Genomic DNA, 17,654 nt, shown 5'->3' on the forward strand with positions numbered 1-17,654 from the left:
GAGCCTGAGCCAGTAGCCAATCATGAAGAATTCACAGCTCAGAACCTTCTCCATGGTGGCTGCCTAGGGCTCTGTCCACAGCAAGGGCTGAGCTGAGTTGCACTTGGCAGGGACTCACTGGGTGTAGGCATGGGGGAGGAGCACTGCTACTCTTTACTAAGAGCCTTTTGTCCCTGGTTTCTATTTAATTTGCAAGCTGGCCCCAAGAAGGTTTCCATCCCCCTCTACATCTGGGCGGGGGCTTGGGGGGGTAACGACAGAGGTCCGTTGCTGCAGCACGTGTCCTTTGCCTGGGTAACACGCCAATCCGCACCAGGGAGCAAGTTCAGGCTAGGGTTAGGGCTGGGGGTGGTAGGAAACCAGCCTCCTGATGAGTGGAGAATGGCTGAGCACCTTCGGATCTGCGACTCAGTGGCGTGGCCATGGGCTAGCTCCAGAGGTTTCACTGTCGTCTCTGGTGGACCCCCCTACCTGTGCTCGCAGCGACCGCTTTAAGAGGGCGGGAGCAGTCCATCAGGCCCCGCCCCTGGGGCCGCGCGGGCGCATTGGTTGCACCAGGCGCGGGCGCTCGGTGGCACTTTGAACCGGGGTGTCAGGCGGCTGGAACCGGAGTTGTGGTGCTGACTGGGGTCGGGCCAGGTCGCTTCTGCTCTGGCCATGGCCGAAGTACGCACATCTCGCTGGTACTTTGGGGGACTGGCTTCCTGCGGGGCCGCCTGCTGCACACACCCGCTAGACCTGCTCAAGGTGAGGCTGAGTTTCCAGGCCGAGCGCGCGCGTGAGCCCCAGTCGTTGGGGACCGTCCCGGGCCTGACGCCTACTGCGGCCGCCGCTTGACTGCGCACCCGTTAATTAGCGCCGGCAACGCCCACGCCGGCCTGAGCCGGCCGCCCTGCTCTGCGCTGTCGGGTTTGGGCCTGCGGGCGCCACTGATGCTTCCTTCCCAGTAGGCAGCATGGAAAGTCCCCGGGGACCCTCTGCCGATGCTTTTCTCAGATGACAGGCAGCTAACCCTCAGAGGGGACGTCCCCGCTCCTCAGCTGACCAGCTGGTTTCCCCAGTCTTGAACAGATGGCTGTCTGTCCCGCCTCAGCTCTGCGCTTTAATACCTGGGTGAACTCGTCCACTCTGAGCCATGCCGCAGACATTCGCCAATTGGTTAAAAGTTGTGGGTAGAGTTGCAGGGGCACAGGTGTTGAAACCTAAAGACCCAGCCTGGCTCCACAATACCAGCGTCTCCTGGTGTGGTATGGCACCACCGACTGTGGGGGGTGAAATGGGGCAATGGGCCAGGTGGTGGTGTGACCTCGGTCATCTGCTTTGGGCTACCTCCGCTGGAATGGTTGCTGGGTTAGGATCAGCACACCACCAGGTGAGCGAGGAGACCCTCCCTGCATTCACCGGGCACTGCCCAGCCATGCTGGCCGTCTCAACACACGAAACAAATGAGCTGCCGGGTGGTGGTGGCGGCGGCGGCGCACGCCTTCCATCCCAGGACTCGGGAGGCAGAGGCAGGCAAATCTCTGAGTTTCAGACTAGCCTGATCTACAGACTGAGTACCAGGATGGGCCAGGACTACAGAGACTCAAAACACCACCCCCATGGGGAAAATAAAGAGAAAGAAACAAACAAATGAGGCACGTGGGTGTGTGGGGTTTTTTCCTTTAAAAAAAAAAAAAAGCTTATATAGGGCAGTCTAGGACAGCATTCTTCCTGTTTCCCAGGGCCAGCCCCGGGGAATTTTTTCCTGATTCTGTCTTACCACAGAGAACAAATATTTCTATTGCTGCTGAGGGTGACCGTGGACAGAGCAGACTGCCACTTCCCTCACACCCTGCATTGGATTGGCCCCTGAGGTTTGCGCTGGTGATCTAGCCTCAGATAATTCTACCACTCCAGACTTCCAGGCTAGTTTCTGTCTCTGCCTGGGGACCATGTTTCCTAGGAAGAGCAGTAGCTCTTCTTTGTTGTTTATTTGTAGCCCAGGCTTACCCTGAACTTGTTATGCAGCTAAAGCTGGCTTTGGATTCCTGCTCCTTCTGCCTCTACTTTCCAAGGGCGGTGATTTCAAGCGTTCATTATTGCTCCCAGCTAGCTTTTCTAGTTAGTAAGAATGCTGGCCACTGGGTTCAAGCGAGGACTGAAACCTCACTTGGCTTACAGAGGTTGAGCCCCTGGGCATTACCACTGCAGGTAGGGTCACAGCAAGAGTACTGGCTGCTTTGGGAGGGGCTTCTTGAGGTTATTTTCCTTTACTGGATGTGCCTGTATCGGCAGCCTTCTCCATCTTGGAGGTCGGGCTAGCTAAACTAGGCGTGGACCCTGGAGGCCTCCCAGCCACCGCACTCCCAGCCAGTCCTCTTGAGTGTGGACCAGTTGTGACATAAAAGTCCCAGACGGTTGTTTACTGTCCAGGCTCCCTCTGGGCTTCACTGCTTCTCAGCTCCACCCCCACTCCAATGTTCTCTTGGTGCCTGGGGGATGAAGAAAGGCTGCCATGGAAGCCGGACACCCTTGTTGGACCCACGCCAGTAGACAGTGCCCAGCCACAGAAGAGGCGGTGGTCGGGGATTCCAATGAGGACTGCTCACGGAGACCACTTGCAAACCTGTGTGGATTTTGTTTAAGGCAGGACCTTACTGTACTGCAGGCTGTCCCCAAACTAATGATCCCCCTGCCTCAGTCACCTGAGTATTTAGGGTCACATGCCTGAGTGACTATGCCAGCTTTAAAAACTTGTTTTGAAGCTCCTTGGTGTGTCCACTTTGCCCTGGCTTGGTCTTCTCACGCATGGGGGCAGTTGCCCTCAGAGCCTCTGCTCCCAGATAGGTCTACACCCCCGTCCCTCTGGACCCACATGCTGGAAGGTGACCCCCTGTTGCTGAGTCCGGAGCCCCTCTGTCCTCACCATCTTAGCTGTTTCCCCTTTTTGCATGAGTGTGAGCATGCTTGTGGTCACCTTTGGCTGTGGGTAGGCTTCTTTGGGGTCAGTACAAGGACTGACACAAAAATGTTCAGGACCAGTCCACCAGTATGGGCATGGGAGTGAGGCAAGGCCCTGAGAACAGTAACTATAAAATAAAAGAGGGAACAATTACAGGCCTGAGGCCCTTTGGGGCCTCTCATCGCCCCCGCCTTGGTTCCCTCGCCGCTAGGCATGGGTGCTGACAGCTGAGTCCACAGCGTGTGGACCTGGGAATAACCGATGCTCGCAGTGACCTCCACAGAGCTTGTGTGGGGCCTGGGCAGCTGTCTCGTTGCCTCCCTGTTCCTGCCAACTTGTGGCCAGGTCAGAGCTCTGCTCTGCGGACACCTCATGCCCTCCCTGCCTCTGCACAGGTGCACCTTCAGACACAGCAGGAGGTGAAGCTGCGCATGACGGGAATGGCCCTGCAGGTGGTGCGGACCGACGGCATCCTGGCACTCTACAACGGCCTGAGCGCCTCGCTGTGTAGGCAGGTGTGTGCACAGGTCTTGGCTCTCTGTCAGGCTCATGACCCACAAAGTTCTTTCTTCTCTCTTGTTGACATCAGCTTCCTAGGACTTGGCACCAGGCTCTCAGGTCCTGATTCTGGGGCTCGGTCCTGTGAAGGAGCCTTAGGGAGTTCTGGATACTTTCTCTCCCCACTTGAGATTTGTTACAGAAGAGACCCAGGGTGGGTATGGGGCAGATAGGAAAACTGAGATTAGGGACAGCACCTCTGGGTTTGTGAATTGCCTGGCTTGGCTGATTGCAAGTTCGGTAGCCTCAGAATGGCTACTCAGTGTCCCAGGGCCCATGGGTAATGACTGGGCTGGGTAGAGTGCCCAGTCCTCTGAGCCGGGCCCCCTCCCCAGATGACCTACTCCCTGACTCGGTTCGCTATCTACGAGACCATGCGGGACTACATGACCAAGGACCACCAGGGGCCTCTCCCCTTCTACAACAAGGTGTTGCTGGGCGGCATCAGTGGTGAGCACTGGGTAGTCAGGGCAAGGGCCGGGCAAAGGCCCAGGACACAGGGAACCGTCACATATTGGCCCTGGCATTTATGTCACCACAGGTTTGACTGGAGGCTTCGTGGGGACCCCAGCAGACTTGGTCAATGTCAGGTGTGTGTGTGCCTCTCGTCCCCCAGGGTCAAGGGCTCTCCTGTTCCCAAGTGGGCAAGCCCTTGCTCAGGCTGCTCCCAGCCTCTGCAGTACACTCAGCTTGGGGCAAGCCACCCAGACTCTAAGCCTGGTTTTACGGAGGAGCTGAGTCCCATGATCCTACCCTGAACTCGGGTAGGCAGTCCTGCACTGCTGACCCCAGCCAGTGAGCTGACCTGGGGCCTAAGGGCTAATGTATGTCCAGCGGCCCACCCATCCCTGCCTGTTGTACTATTGTTTCAGGATGCAGAATGACATGAAGCTGCCTCTGAGCCAGCGACGCAAGTGAGTAAAGATGGAGCTTGTCCATCCCCGTAGGGGACAGTGGGGCTGCAGAGCCCAGTCAGGGAGGACCCCACACAGCTCTGCTGTGACTTAGCCAGGACTCCCCATGTTGATCGTGGGTCAAATGGAGTGGGGAGCTGGTGGCTTTAGAACAGATACTGTGCACAATTACCCTGATGTCACCAAGTGTGTCCCTTGGTCCCCTAAGACCTCTAGGTTCTTTGTGGGAAGAATCTCACTAGGCTGAGGGCCAGTTCCTACACTTGCTTTCTGGAACCCGCTGACACCAGGACTGTCATATAGGGATGGGCCTCTTTGTAGCTGAGGATAGCCCAAGTCAGGTGTCTTTGAGTATAGGGGTGAGGTGGCACATGAAAGAAGGGCTCACAGCCAGGAGGCCTGGGGAGGAGATGGCCCTCCTTTTCCACCCCAGGCCAGCCCCAGGAACAACATGGGGCTTTGGGATCAGGGTCTTCGCAGTAGCCCTTTGCCCTTCCTAGAAGTGTCTGTTGTCCCTTCTTAGCATAGTCTGAGTCATCTCACTTTTCCCTTCTTCACCCGTGGGGATCCAGGCTGTTTCTAGTGCCCCTGCTTTTGCTCAGGCTGTCCTTGAACCCCAGATCCTCCTGTCTTGGCCTCCACAAAGCTAGGCTGAGCCAGTTTATTTTTATTTTGGTATAAGGGTCTCATTCTATAGCACAGACTGACCTTGAACTGCCTACTGAGTGCTGGGATTACAGGTGTGAACTACCAGGCCTGGATTCTCCAGCCAAGAGGGCAGGTGATAATCTAGTGTGCTGGAAGCCACAGCAAGCCTGGGATCCTGTGGCGGAAATGGAACCTCTGTCCAAAGGAATAGCAGAGCGGACCACAGACAGGACAAGCATGAGCCCACAGGGTTCATTTCCTGAGTGTTTTTCTGTGGCCTGTGAGATACCTCCATTGAGTATGGTGCCAATGCAGGAGTCCTGTGGCCCACAATGGGGGTGTGGCTTTTCTGGGTCCTGAGGTACACCCTGCAGAACCAGGTGGAGGTGGTAAATCTCACTGACCTGTCTTTGCTGCCGACAGCTACTCTCATGCCCTGGATGGTCTGTACCGTGTGGCCCGGGAAGGTGAGAGGAGAGGAATTTTGCATTACTGTAAATATGTATTCAGTGTGTGTGAGCTGGTGGGCTTGGGGTGGAAAAGCAGCCTGAGGAAGCAGGCAGAGTGGGAAGTGACGCGCGGCATGGGGGTGGCTGTTGGTGTCACCTCTTACTTCCTCCTGCAGAAGGCCTGAAGAAGCTCTTCTCGGGAGCAACCATGGCCTCCAGCCGCGGGGCCCTCGTCACTGTAGGCCAGGTAGGGCTCCTGTGCAGAATGGGGCTTGTGGACGATATCTCTGACCTCTGACCTCTATTCTCAGGGAATCACAGAACATAGCCGTGGGCACTGGGAACCTTGGGGAGATACCTGCTATCCTGGAGAGGGGTGGGCACAGGTGGGCTCAGCATGCAGCCGGCAGACCCTCACCTGCATGGCCAGGTGTGGCGATGGAGGTGACTGCAAGTGCTTGCTCACTGCCAGGTGTCACTGTGGACCCTGCCTACTCTCCCTGGATCTAGGAGCTCTTCTTTGGCCATAACTGTCCCCATTCCTACCCACAGCTGTCCTGCTATGACCAGGCCAAGCAGCTGGTCCTCAGCACTGGGTACCTGTCCGACAACATTTTCACTCACTTTGTCTCCAGTTTTATTGCAGTAAGTGCCCCAGCACGGTTGGAGGAGGATGAGGGCAGGCGGGGCGAGCCTGGTGCAGCCTCTCTGAGGCCACGTGTGGGATTCAAGTTCATATGTTAGCCCAGGCCAAGATGATTCCTGTGTCACCTCTCCTGGAGACACAGGTCTTGCAGCGAAGGGCTCTTTTAAGGTAGCCTGTGGGTAGTCACGCGGTGAGGTTCGGGAGTGCCTGAAGGCCGGTCGGTGACGAGTTCCCTCCCTCAGGGCGGATGTGCCACATTTCTGTGCCAGCCCCTGGATGTGCTGAAGACACGCTTGATGAACTCTAAGGGTGAATATCAGGTAAGGACTGAGCTGCAGGCCCCAGGGCTGGTCTGTGACCTTATCCTGGAGCTGTGTGTGCTTCCCACTGGGGCATGGGGGCCCAGAGACAAGGCTGTTGTCCCCTGCTCCCTCCAATTGCTCAACTCTGGGTAGCACTTGCCTCAGGGTGGGGCTGTACTTTTCCAAGGCCTTGGCCTTGGTTTTGCTTTAGACCAACCGCCAGTTAACGGAAGAAGCTCTTCACACGGTCGGTCGGTAGAATCTGGCCAGTGCCTGAGAGCCAGTCTGGTTGGCTCCCTCAGCAGCCTATCAAGTTGGCCTGTGTGGCTTTTACTCTTCTGTCCCATTGACGTCACAGCCTGGCTCCTGCCGTGTTCCTGGGCACACGCAGAGCTGCCGTGTCCCCCTGTGCCCGGAGGGCTCTCCTGTGTGTCTGAGTGTCCCTCACTGTCTCGTAGGGTGTTTTCCACTGTGCGATGGAGACCGCAAAGCTTGGGCCACAGGCCTTTTTCAAGGTGCGTTGGGGCAGTGAGGATGGCGGGCAGCTGGAGGGCAGCTGGGCCGGGTCTCCCTGGACCTGACGTCTCCACCTCTGGTGTCTTTACCCAGGGCCTCTTCCCTGCGGGCATCCGTCTTGTCCCCCACACCGTGCTCACCTTCATGTTCCTAGAGCAGCTCCGGAAGCACTTCGGCATCAAAGTGCCGACCTGACATCACCATGGACACCTGGGCCATGCTCAGTCACTGTGCTGAGCTCCTTGGAGGAGTGGAAGGGGCGTGGACTCCCCTTGTTGGCCTGGGCCCCTGCTCTCTCCCCAGCAGGCTTCTGTTCCTCCCACCCTTGGGCTGGCTGGGCCTTCTGACCCTGCCCAGGCCCGGGCTTACTTCACTGGCCTTTGTCCCTTTCTTAGGCCCACTGGAGTGGAACCTCTGCCCTGCTTGCTCCCAGGCTCTCCCCACGGGGCTTTTGCCCTGTGTTCCCACCCCACAATTCACTCAGGAGAAGACGTTCCCACCTCCCCGGCTGCCATGCCGCCCTGCCTGACCTGCCTGGTGAGCAGGAGGAAGCTGACCACCTCCCGCTCGAGGCTGGCCCTCTCTACACCCAGCAGCTTCTACCCAGAACCGCGGTAGTGTGGCAGGGTGTGGACCATGGCAGCTTCTGCTTACCAATGGTTAGAGCGTGCACGCGCTTTTGTCATGAGAGGGATCATCATGTCGTGTTCTTGAAGGTAGTACCTTCAGGAGAGGGAGCAGGCAGCAGGGACCACCATGAGGTGGAGTCCAGAGAAAGTGCCTGGGGTTCCCATGCGCCTCCTGCATTCAGCCTCGGCTGCTTTAGTGGTCAGCTTTGCTGAGTCCTCCCGGTCAGCAGCCGCTGCCGTCATCCTCCCAGGTCAGCAGCCGCTGCCGTCATCAGGAGCTGGCTATGTCCTCCCTTGCCTGGCTTCCCTGGCGGTAGGGAGGCGTGCCGGCAGCGCTGGAGCCATGATGGCGTGTATGTGCCCTACAGGGACTTGTCTTCCTATTATATGGCAGTGGTCACCCCTCACCATCCCCCGGTGTTTCCCCAGATGGGGTTGGGTCCCATGAGGTTAGGCTCTATACCCATTCCCCTCACAGTCCCCTCAGCACGGGGTCCTCACCCAGGAGGTGGCAGTGGGCCCAGGGGCACTGTCTGCACCCCTCTTCAGGATCTAATAAACCAAGTGGCCTAGGAGACCTTCATGTCTTCCCTACATGCTCCTCACCTACTCCAAGGTGCTGGCTGTTCCTTTGAGCGCTCTTGCTGTATAGGACAATGCATCCACCAAATCAGGGCCACTTTCTTCCAGAGGGTAGAGCCTATGGGAAGCTTTAGAGGTCAGTAGGAAGGGAGAAAGGCCACCTTAACCGACAGCAGATGCCTCGAGTCCATTCCCATGCAGTTGGCCACTGGCCAGCAAGCCCGGGAGAACTAAGGATGCCCTGGGTCTACAATGCACGCAAACTGACTGAGAAGCCCAGGCTGTGGCAGTGCATGGGCCTAGGTGGGGCTAGGAGTGTTCCAGATATATGAGCAGGAGCAGGATGCCAGGTCGGGGTGCCAGGGCCACAGAGGTGAATAAAGCCGGTCCTTGCATCAGATGAAATCCAATGTACTCATCTCAACTTCAGGAGCCCCAAGGCACTGTTGTATCATAAACACTTCAGTGGACATCCCTGAAGACAGGACATTTGCCAAAGCTACAGCTGTAGTTTGTTACACGTGGAAAGTGTAATGTGAGCTGGAAACGTAATGATACATAATACTCTTGAGAATCCTGAATACCCAATAACTGAGCTCTGAGGGTTTTAGTCTCTACAGTGCTGGAGGTCAGACCCTCCCTGGGCTTTATACTTACTAAGTAAACACTGAACTACATTCCCAGCCTTGCCTATGTACCTCCATCAGGAGGGTCTGCAGCCCCAGCTGGCCTCCAGTGTGTTATCCTCCTGCCTCAGCCTCCCAATTACTACGATGACAAGTGTGGACATGTTCAGTTTAAGAATTAGGTTTGTGCTGGGTGTGGTGGCAGTACCCGGACAAATCTGAGTTTGAGGACAACCTGCTTTAGATGCAAGTTCCAAGAGACCTGCCTGGTCTTATGGGGAGAAAAAAAAGGTTTGTGCTGTATGTGGTGGCTCATGCCTGTAGTCCCTGCACTTAAGAGGCACATCACCAAGGCTTACAAGTACTGGCTACCGACTGAGGTCCTGACTTGGGGTGGGTGTTATAAGTGGTGCCATAAAGTCCAACCCCAAAACCAGTGGAGAAAACTAGGTTGGGGTCCCACCTGTTGGCCACAGCATTGTTAGTAAGCATCCTGCCTTGGAGTCCGGCTGGCGTTCAGTGTGAGGTCAGGGTCACAGATGGGTAGGACTCTAGCTTAGAAGCCCACTCCTGTGGTTCCCCAGAAGGGCTGTTTCTCCAGACCCCAGCCAAAATCTTGCCTAAACCAGAAACCACTGACTCTTCAAGCTCTTCAGATAATGGAGCTCAGAGTAGGTCTTATCCATCCCTGGGACCTTGGCCACTGGGGAAGCCGATGACACCTAATCGCCTTTCAGCCCTGCCCAGCAAAGCCTCCCTGGAGGCGAGAAAGTACCCAGTCTGGTTTGGTGGGGTTAGGCCTGGCAACAGGCCCAGCAGGGCAGGGTGCATAAAGCCAATCCCATTGAACTGGCAAGCTCCAGGTAGGTCCTAGTGAGACACTCTCTCTAAAAGGTGGAGAGAGGAAGACACTGAACATCGACCTCTGACCTCTAAACATGCACACATGGGCAAGTTCACCCTTACACACACGCAAAAGCTCATCAATAAATGGTGCCATGAAAGTTGCCCATATATTCAGGGGTGAAGTTGGCTGCTTACCTCACACCACACACACTTAATCAGCAGATCATAGACCCACAGGCAAGATGTCAGATATGGGGCTGGAGAGATGGCTCACTGGTTAAGAGGTCCAGAGTTTCCATGTCAGAGGGCTCAAAACTGCCTGTGACTCCAGTTCCAGGGCCCCGATACCTTCTGCTCTCAGGTCCCGGCACACACGTGGCAAACACACGCACACTAAAGCTGAAAGACAGCAGATAGAAACAGCACTAATGGAAATACATGCCCATCTTCGGCCCTCCACGGCAAGTGGCTGGACATGTTTTGTCTTTGGTACAGACTCTCTGGGGTGGCAGGAGTGTCCCCCCCACCCAGCCCCGGGTGCCAGTGATTAGGTCACTCTTGCTTCTGATTGGTCTGGAGTTATAAGTGGAAACAACGAGGAGGCTGAAGTTATGATTGACTCTAGTCACTTTGGAGCATTTGCTGTTGGGGTTTGTGGCTTCCTGGGTCAGGTGGTAGAGCAGTGTGTCTCTCTCAGTCTCTCTCTCACTTGCTCTCCTTGCTCTCTCTCTCTTTCCTGGTGCTGGGAATGGAACTTACAGCCTTACAAATGGTAAACTCAGTCTACCCCCAAGTGTACTCCAGCCCTCTTTTGTTTTAAGATTTACTTGTTTGTTTTGAGACAGGGTTTCTCTGTGTAGCCCTGGCTGTCCTGGAACTTGCTCTGTAGACCAGGCTGGCCATGAACTCAGAGATCTGCCTGCCTCTGCCTCCTGAGTACAGGATGAAAGGCGTGCAGCATCACCACCAAGCTTTAATTTAGTTTTTTTTAATTTTAAAATGTCTCCCCTGACCACCAGGCAGAGTTCCAGTACAGCCAGAGCTGTTACACAGAGAAACATTGTCTCAAAAAACAAAAACAAAAAAAGTAAATGAGTCACATAGACACTACACCACCCAGGGATCACTGCTCTCCATGTGGTGGTATCTGGTGAGTCTTCAATAAGAACCCATGTCTGAGAACGTATAACCCATCTGGCCCTTTGAGTTAGGTTTACATGGGATTTTAGGTGAAAATTTATGTCAACACAGAGGGTGTGAGGTTAAGTCCTGGAGTGTCGGGGGAGCTGTCCTTGCCAGCTAATTCAGGGAGAGTGTAGGGCCACCAGGGTCCTCAGTTTCTGAAGCTCCGGTCTTCCTGGAATTATTTATCAATAAAGATTTTATTATAGTTTTAGTGTTTTGTTTTTGAAACCAGATCTTGCTATGTGTGTAGCCCAGGATGGCCTGGTATTCACTATGTAGCCTAGAGTGACCTCAAGAAAAAAAAAATCAAGCCTTGGGTTTTAACCTCCCAGACTCTGAGCCTTCAGGCTCCCAAGCCTAGATCTGTTACTTTTCTAGTTTAATTTTGTTTCATTTGAAACAAGGTATCTGTCTTAGTTAAGGTTTCCATTGCTGTGATGAAACACCATCACCAAAAGCAACTTGGGTTTTTTTGGCTTACACTTCCCCAACATGCCATCATCCAAGTCAGGACAGGAACTCAAGCAAGGCAGGAACCTGGAGGCAGGGCAGCTTACTGCTGTAACTCCAGCTCCAGGGGATCTGACACCTTCACAGTCACACATGCAGGCAAAACACCAATGCACATTAAAAAAAAAAAAATTAGCCAGCACAGTATCTCTCCATAGCCCACAGGAGCCTTGAACTCCAGATCCTCCTGCCTCAGGCCCCATGCTTTGGGATTACAGGCATGTACCAGCACTTCAACCAGTGTTACCAATAAGGTCTTAATTTTTTTTTTTTTTAAGATTTGTTTTGTTGGAGTTGGAGAGACAGAGATCAGTGGTTAAGAGCACAGGCTGCTTTTGCAGAGGACTCAGGTTCAGTTCCCAGCACCCACATGGCAGCTCACAATGATTTGTAACTAGAGTTCTGGAGATCTAACACCCTCTGGCTTCCTTGGGCACTAGATGTGCATGTGGTACATAGGCAAACATGCAGTGTTTTCATTTTATTCTTTTTATTTTTGTATGTTTATTTATTTAGGTTTTTCGAGACAGGGTTTCACTGTGTAGCCCAGGTTGTCCTGGAACTCACTCTGTAGACCAGGCTGGCCTTGAACTCATAGAGATCCTCCTGGCTCTGCCTCCCGAGTGCTGGGATTAAAGGCATGCGCCACCGCCGCCCAGCGTGTTTGTGTGTTTCTTTGTGTGTGTACACACATGTATGTAGTTCCTGCAGAAGCAAAAAGAGTATATTGGGTTCCTGTGGAGTGAGTGGCCTGATATGGAACTGGGGTCCTCTGGAAGAGCAGTGTGTACTATTAACTGTTGTGACTGTCCTCCAAGCCAAACAACTACTGTTTTAGGAATTCAGCTGTGTCCCCACTTTGCAAAAATATCCCAACTGGACTTACTGACCATTTACATCCACAGAGGGTCAGGGAAGGTCATGAGACCCTCATCCGAGTAGCACCTCCCTAGCACCTGATGCCATGATGCCTTAATTACCTGAGGCCTCAGGGAGAGGCTAATACATAGACCAGGGGAGACTAAAAGAGAGGGACTTCATATGGCTGCTTAGAGGGAGGAACACCCACGCTCCCGTCAGTAACCCTTCACCTACACTCTACAAGGAAGCCAATAAACCCACTGGTCCCTCCAAGTGAACTTTGACAGAATCGTCCCTGGTTTGTTGTTGAATGAATGTTGTTCGTGTCTTCCCCAGAGAAGGAATTTTAGCAACAACTGCTGAGCAATCTCCACAGGTTTTAATTTTATTATCATTTTAAATATTTCAGTTTTTTTTTTTTTTTAAAGATTTATTTATTTATTATGTATACAGCATGTATGATTGCAGGCCAGAAGAAGGCACCAGATCTTGTTACAGATGGTTGTGAGCCACCATGTGGTTGCTGGGAATTGAACTCAGGACCTCTGGAGGAGCAGTCAGTGCTCTTAACCTCTGAGCCATCTCTCCAGCCCCTAAATATTTCAGTTTTAAGCTCTCTCTCTCTCTCTCTCTCTCTCTCTCTCTCTCTCTCTCTCTCTCTCTCTCTCTCTCTCGTGTGTGTGTGTGTGTGTGTGTGTGTGTGTGTGTGTGTGTGTGCACATGAGTGCAGGTGCCCTCGGGCAGCTGACCCCCTGGAGCTGGAGTTACAGGTAGTTGTAAGCTGTCTGATGTGGGTGCTAGAACTCAGGTCCTATGCAAGAGCAGTCCTTGCTCATAATTGTTGAGCTATCTCTCCAGACCCTTCTTTAATTTTTTAAAATTTATTTATTTGTTTATTTATTTATTTATTTATTTATTATGTATACATTGTTCTCCCTGCACACCAGAAGAGGGAGCCAGATCTCAGTACAGATGGTTGTGAGCCATCATGTGGTTGCTGGGAATTGAACTCAGGACCTCTGGAAGAACAGTCGGTGCTCTTAACTTCTGAGCCATCTCTCCAGCCCCCTTCTTTAATTTTTAATCTTTTTTATTATTTATTGTGCATGGTGGTGGGAAGGATGGGTGACTGAGGTCAGAGGATAAATTTCATGAGTGTGTTCTCTCCTCCTACCATGTGGGCCCCAAGAATTGAACTCAGGTCCCAGGCTTGATGGCAGACAGCTTTACCTGCTGATCCAGCCATTTCACCGGCCCTTGTCGTGGTTTGTTTTTGGAAACAAGGTCCGTCTCTGCATCCCTGGCTGTCCTAGAACTCATTATGTGGAGCAGGCTAGCCTCAAACTCACAGAGACTCACCTGCCAAGTGCTGAACTTCTCAAGTGCTGGAATCAAAGGTGCGGACCACCACACCCAGCAGAGTGCCGCACCTTTTGCTGCTTCCCAGGATCAGCTCTTACTGAGACCAGCAGACCATTCCAGAAGGTTCTGTGGGAGCTCAGGCGATCTTCTTCCTCTCAGACCACACCCAGGTCCGTGCCATCAACTCACGGCAGTGTCACGGAAGGGTTTCCTTGGAATGGGGTGGCTCTTCCTCACTTCTCCCCAGGTAGCAGCCACCATGCTGGTTCCTAGGAATTTCCTTCATCACACTAGAATTAAAAGGAGAAATGAAAAACAGATGAGGTAGGAGAAAACCGTGTTCTTCAGAAAAGTATTTTGCACAAGAGAAATTAATTCCCAAGAAATGTGAACGCCTTGGGAAGGCGAGCCCTGTGGGTTCCTTTGCTTCTGCAGCCTCCTTTGTCCCCTTCCCACCTTTCTGCTTGTCATAACTGGATGAAAGGAAGATCAGGAAGGAGCGGGTATGGTACTGACTCCTTGGGTCATGTCCCCTCCACCATATCTGACCTCTTCCCCATGTCTAGAGGAGGTGACCCACACAGCAGAGGTTCCAGGTCTGTCCCTCCTTTCTCTTCATGATTAGCTCACACCACACCCTTCTAGGACACTTCCTGGGCCATTAGCACTTTTCTCTTTCCCACTCTCATGGTCCTAGAACTTCTGTGTTCTTTGCAGATAGACCCTGGCATGCCACCATGGCCTTCTCTGGTGGAGCCTGATCTGGAGTCTTCTTCAGTGAAGTCACCTCAGGCCTTAAGAGGTTTTGCAGGATGGAGAAGGTCTACATGGCCTCCTGGAAATCTTTGGGGTATGCATCAAAGAAGACTATTCGGACACAGATTTAAGCCAATAGTCTCTATTAGTCTTTTATCGCTGTCTGGGGGACCAGCCTCCAGCAGCTCAGGGCTCAGAGGGAAATCCACCTTGTTGGCATGTACTAGACTTTTCTATCTGAGGGGGTTAGGGAAAAAGACACTCACACTCTCTCTTGAAGATTTCCTTCTTTATTCTCTATTCTGTGTTCTTTCTATGTTCTTTCATTGTCGACTGAAGAAAGAAGGCACTCCAAGATGAAATTTTAAAGCCTACGTGACAATGGGAAGGTCCAGACTCTTCTGATGGACTGGACTGGACTGGACTGGACCCCCGAACAGCTGTAAAAAGGTGTATTTATTGGTTGTTACACAATGTATTTCCTCATACTAAGGTTCCCTAATCTTAATTCACATGTCTTACTGAAGGAGAGCATCACATGCCTCCGTGACTCTAGTCCTTTATTATGTATTGTGTGCAACACACAATAACACAAGATGTGCCTGAGACATCTTGTGATGGAAGTCATGGGAGAGATGCAAAACCCCTTCAGTAAAATAATCATTGTCTTCCACAAGGATTATTCAAGGTCAAGGTACTTCCAAAAAACAGCTGTTCATTCTAATATTTGTCCTATACAGTGATTCTGCTAAATTCCTACAGAGTACAGGTAAAAACATGTATTTTTTTCACAGCCAACTCTTGTTGGCAGGCTGTACATTGAGGTTACAAAGAAAGAATCAATCACTTTACTATTTATCTTGAGAAATCTTAAAGGAATCAAAAACCTAAACTTTCATGCATAAAAAAGTCAGCTGTATTCTAGATCCTTAGGATCCCACTCATCAGTAATTTTTTATATGAGGAGATTGAAGGCAGAAATGGGTACAAGGGATTAATCATCACCTTTGATCATCAACCACCCCTAACATGAAAATACATCAGCTAGTAACAGTTGGGCTGCTCTGTATTGACCTCAGCTATGTGTCCCTGTGAACATTAGATTGTTTTCTGGAGTTTTTCATCTTAAGGCTATTATCAAAACATCTGATTTTACCTTAAGTTATTATAAGGCTTTGTTTCAGCTAATCATGCACACCCAAACCTGTGACTGTGCCTTTTAACATTAAGATTAAAGGAATTTGAGCCAGCCTGGCTCCCGGGACTCAACTGTTTCTCCTAATCATCAATTTGAGCTATGATCCCTGCAACTCCCTAAGTGAAAGTCATAGTGCCCAGCTCTGCGGCACCTCCCTGTGTCCACCTCCACTCATCTTTTTACATTAAGATTAGGTCTTTGTTTTTGTTTTAGCAAATGGAGCTGTCTGTGTGCTGAGTTTTATGGCCTGGTGGTACTTCCATAATGGAGTCAGTTGTGCTAAGGCCTGGAGGCCTACTAAGGTATGAGAGCCTCTTACAGAAATGACTTGGGTGGTCTTCATTGAGTCACCCTACCAGGTTCCACTTGAGAATGCTTCCATCTGCCCTTCCTTCCTTCCTTCCTTCCTTCCTTCCTTCCTCCCTTCCTTCCTTCCTTCCTTCCTTCCCTCCCTCCCTCCCTCCCTCCCTCCCTCCCTCCTTCCTTCCTTCCTTCCTTCCTTCCTCCCTTCTACCACAGTCTCTCTGTGTAGCTCTGGCTGTCCTGGATCTCGCTCTGTAGACCAGGTTGTCCTCGAACTCACAAAGATCCACCTGCTTCTGCCTCCCTAGTGCTGGGATTAAAGCTGCACACCACCACTGCCCAGCTTGACCTGTTCTTTCTTGGTAAGTTGTTTTAGGAAAGGCTGGGTGCTCTCTCCTGGAAGCCTGTGGCCCTGGAACCCGACTGGGCCAGCCCCAGCCCTCTCCAGTGTCCCTTCAGTGAGGAGCATGAGAGGACTGTGCACAGGCTGAAGAGTTTATTTTCTCACTTGTGCTTTGGTTTAACCAGGGTCTTTTCAGTCTCAGGGGGTAATTCTTTTCAAGGACAAGGTTTTACAAGAGAACCTGTCTAACAACAAAACAAAATAATGCAGCTTCCTTTTTCTTTTCTTTTTTTTTTTTTTTTTTTTTTTTTGTATAAACTCGTTGATTGCTCCAAGGTATGGTTGAGGTTGGAATGCTTTTATAGTAGATATGAGTGAGAGTACCGCCAGAGGCACCTGGAAGAGTCCAGAGGGAGAGAAGGTAGTGGACCGAACATAGCCAGCAGCCTGGACCTGGTCATGACAGGATGGGTGAGCAGAGCCAGAGAGGGGGCCGAGAGTTCGGGCAAAGGAGACCAAGAAAGAGGGGAAGAGAGAGGGGCCAAGACAGCGTCGGCCAGAGTGTCAGGGTTAAGTAGGAATGAGAAGCTGGAGGAGGGAAGCCCACGACTGGAGAAGCTTGGGGCGGGAGGGGGCAGCCTGGGGAGAGCTGAGAATGGCCAGAATGCCAGCATGGGTTCTGTAACAGGTACTTGTGATTCTGAGAGCCTGGGGTTCAGCATGTGCTTTAGTACTAGACACCACAGGTAGCCATTTGTCCTGAGTTTCTTTTGGGTCTCTCCTATGTATCCCTAACTGACCTGGAACTCACTACATAGACCAGGCTGAACTTGAACTTACAGAGATCCACCTGTCTCTGCCTCCCAAACCCTGGGATTAAAGGCTTGCGCCACTGTGCCTGACCTCTCCTTTTTTCCTTAAGTTTATTTATTTTATGTGTACTCAGGTGTTTTGCCTACATATGTCTATCTATGTACCATGTGCATGCCTGGTGCCCGTGGAGGCCAGAAAACGGGTTGAATCCTGCAGGACTGGAGTTACAGACAGTGGTGAGTAGCCATGTGGGTGCCAGGAACTGAGCCCAGATTCGCTGGGAGAGCAGCAGGTGCCCTTAACCACTGAGCCACCTCTCCAGTCCTCAGGGTCCCTTTTGAACTGTGAGACAGTCTCTGCATTGCCCTTAGACCTTTGGAGATGCCTCTCCTGCCTCCGGTGAAGAACTTCCCCGGCAGGAAGTCCTTTTCAGGGGCTTCTGGTCTTCACTTAGGGTCTTTGCTCCCTAACTGTTCCCACCTTGGCCAGTTTCCTCTGTGGTCCCTATAAATGCCTGTCCCCCTCTTGAGCTGACAGGAAACTTGGGTCTGTCCTTGGCTGTCCTCAGTTCCATCTGCTGTTGATTCAGACTACCACCGCCCCCTTCTGGTCCTTTTCCCTCTTCACCTCCGTCACGGTCCTTCCCAGGTGACAAGAGGTGAA

At 52.3% G+C, this 17,654-nt stretch overlaps 1 protein-coding gene and 1 long non-coding RNA gene across 3 annotated transcripts; both read left to right on the forward strand.

Moving 5' to 3' along the window:
• The first annotated feature begins 269 nt into the window (after nucleotides 1-269).
• Nucleotides 270-8,181, forward strand: Slc25a10 (solute carrier family 25 member 10). Of its 2 annotated transcripts, none has more exons than XM_006987683.4 (11): nucleotides 270-747; nucleotides 3,340-3,459; nucleotides 3,838-3,952; nucleotides 4,044-4,092; nucleotides 4,375-4,416; nucleotides 5,488-5,531; nucleotides 5,690-5,760; nucleotides 6,066-6,158; nucleotides 6,402-6,479; nucleotides 6,920-6,976; nucleotides 7,071-8,181. In XM_006987683.4, exons 1-11 carry the CDS (start codon nucleotides 658-660, stop codon nucleotides 7,170-7,172), a joined length of 861 nt encoding a protein of 286 aa, XP_006987745.1. In that variant the 5' UTR covers nucleotides 270-657; the 3' UTR covers nucleotides 7,173-8,181. The 2 variants fall into 2 exon arrangements, with proteins under 2 accessions (XP_006987745.1, XP_042139212.1); XM_042283278.2 differs by lacking the exon at nucleotides 270-747 and adding an exon at nucleotides 788-1,372.
• Nucleotides 8,182-14,670: 6,489 nt separating this feature from the next.
• LOC121831553 (uncharacterized) lies at nucleotides 14,671-17,227 on the forward strand. The gene is made up of 3 exons (XR_006075090.2): nucleotides 14,671-14,784; nucleotides 15,746-15,834; nucleotides 17,125-17,227. It is a non-coding gene; the product is annotated as an uncharacterized LOC121831553 (long non-coding RNA).
• The last annotated feature ends 427 nt before the right edge of the window (nucleotides 17,228-17,654 follow it).

This window comes from Peromyscus maniculatus, chromosome 8, assembly GCF_049852395.1.
Source record: "Peromyscus maniculatus bairdii isolate BWxNUB_F1_BW_parent chromosome 8, HU_Pman_BW_mat_3.1, whole genome shotgun sequence".
Classification (NCBI taxonomy): domain Eukaryota; kingdom Metazoa; phylum Chordata; class Mammalia; order Rodentia; family Cricetidae; genus Peromyscus; species Peromyscus maniculatus.

Bases quoted from the DNA above. Each gene is read 5' to 3' on its own strand.
- Slc25a10 (XM_042283278.2), top strand. From the start codon at position 1,136: ATGCCGCAGACATTCGCCAATTGGTTAAAAGTTGTGGGTAGAGTTGCA. The intron at 3,460-3,837 runs GTGTGTGCACAG...CCCCCTCCCCAG, and splicing joins GCGCCTCGCTGTGTAGGCAG to ATGACCTACTCCCTGACTCG. The intron at 5,532-5,689 runs GTGAGAGGAGAG...TTCCTCCTGCAG, and splicing joins GTACCGTGTGGCCCGGGAAG to AAGGCCTGAAGAAGCTCTTC.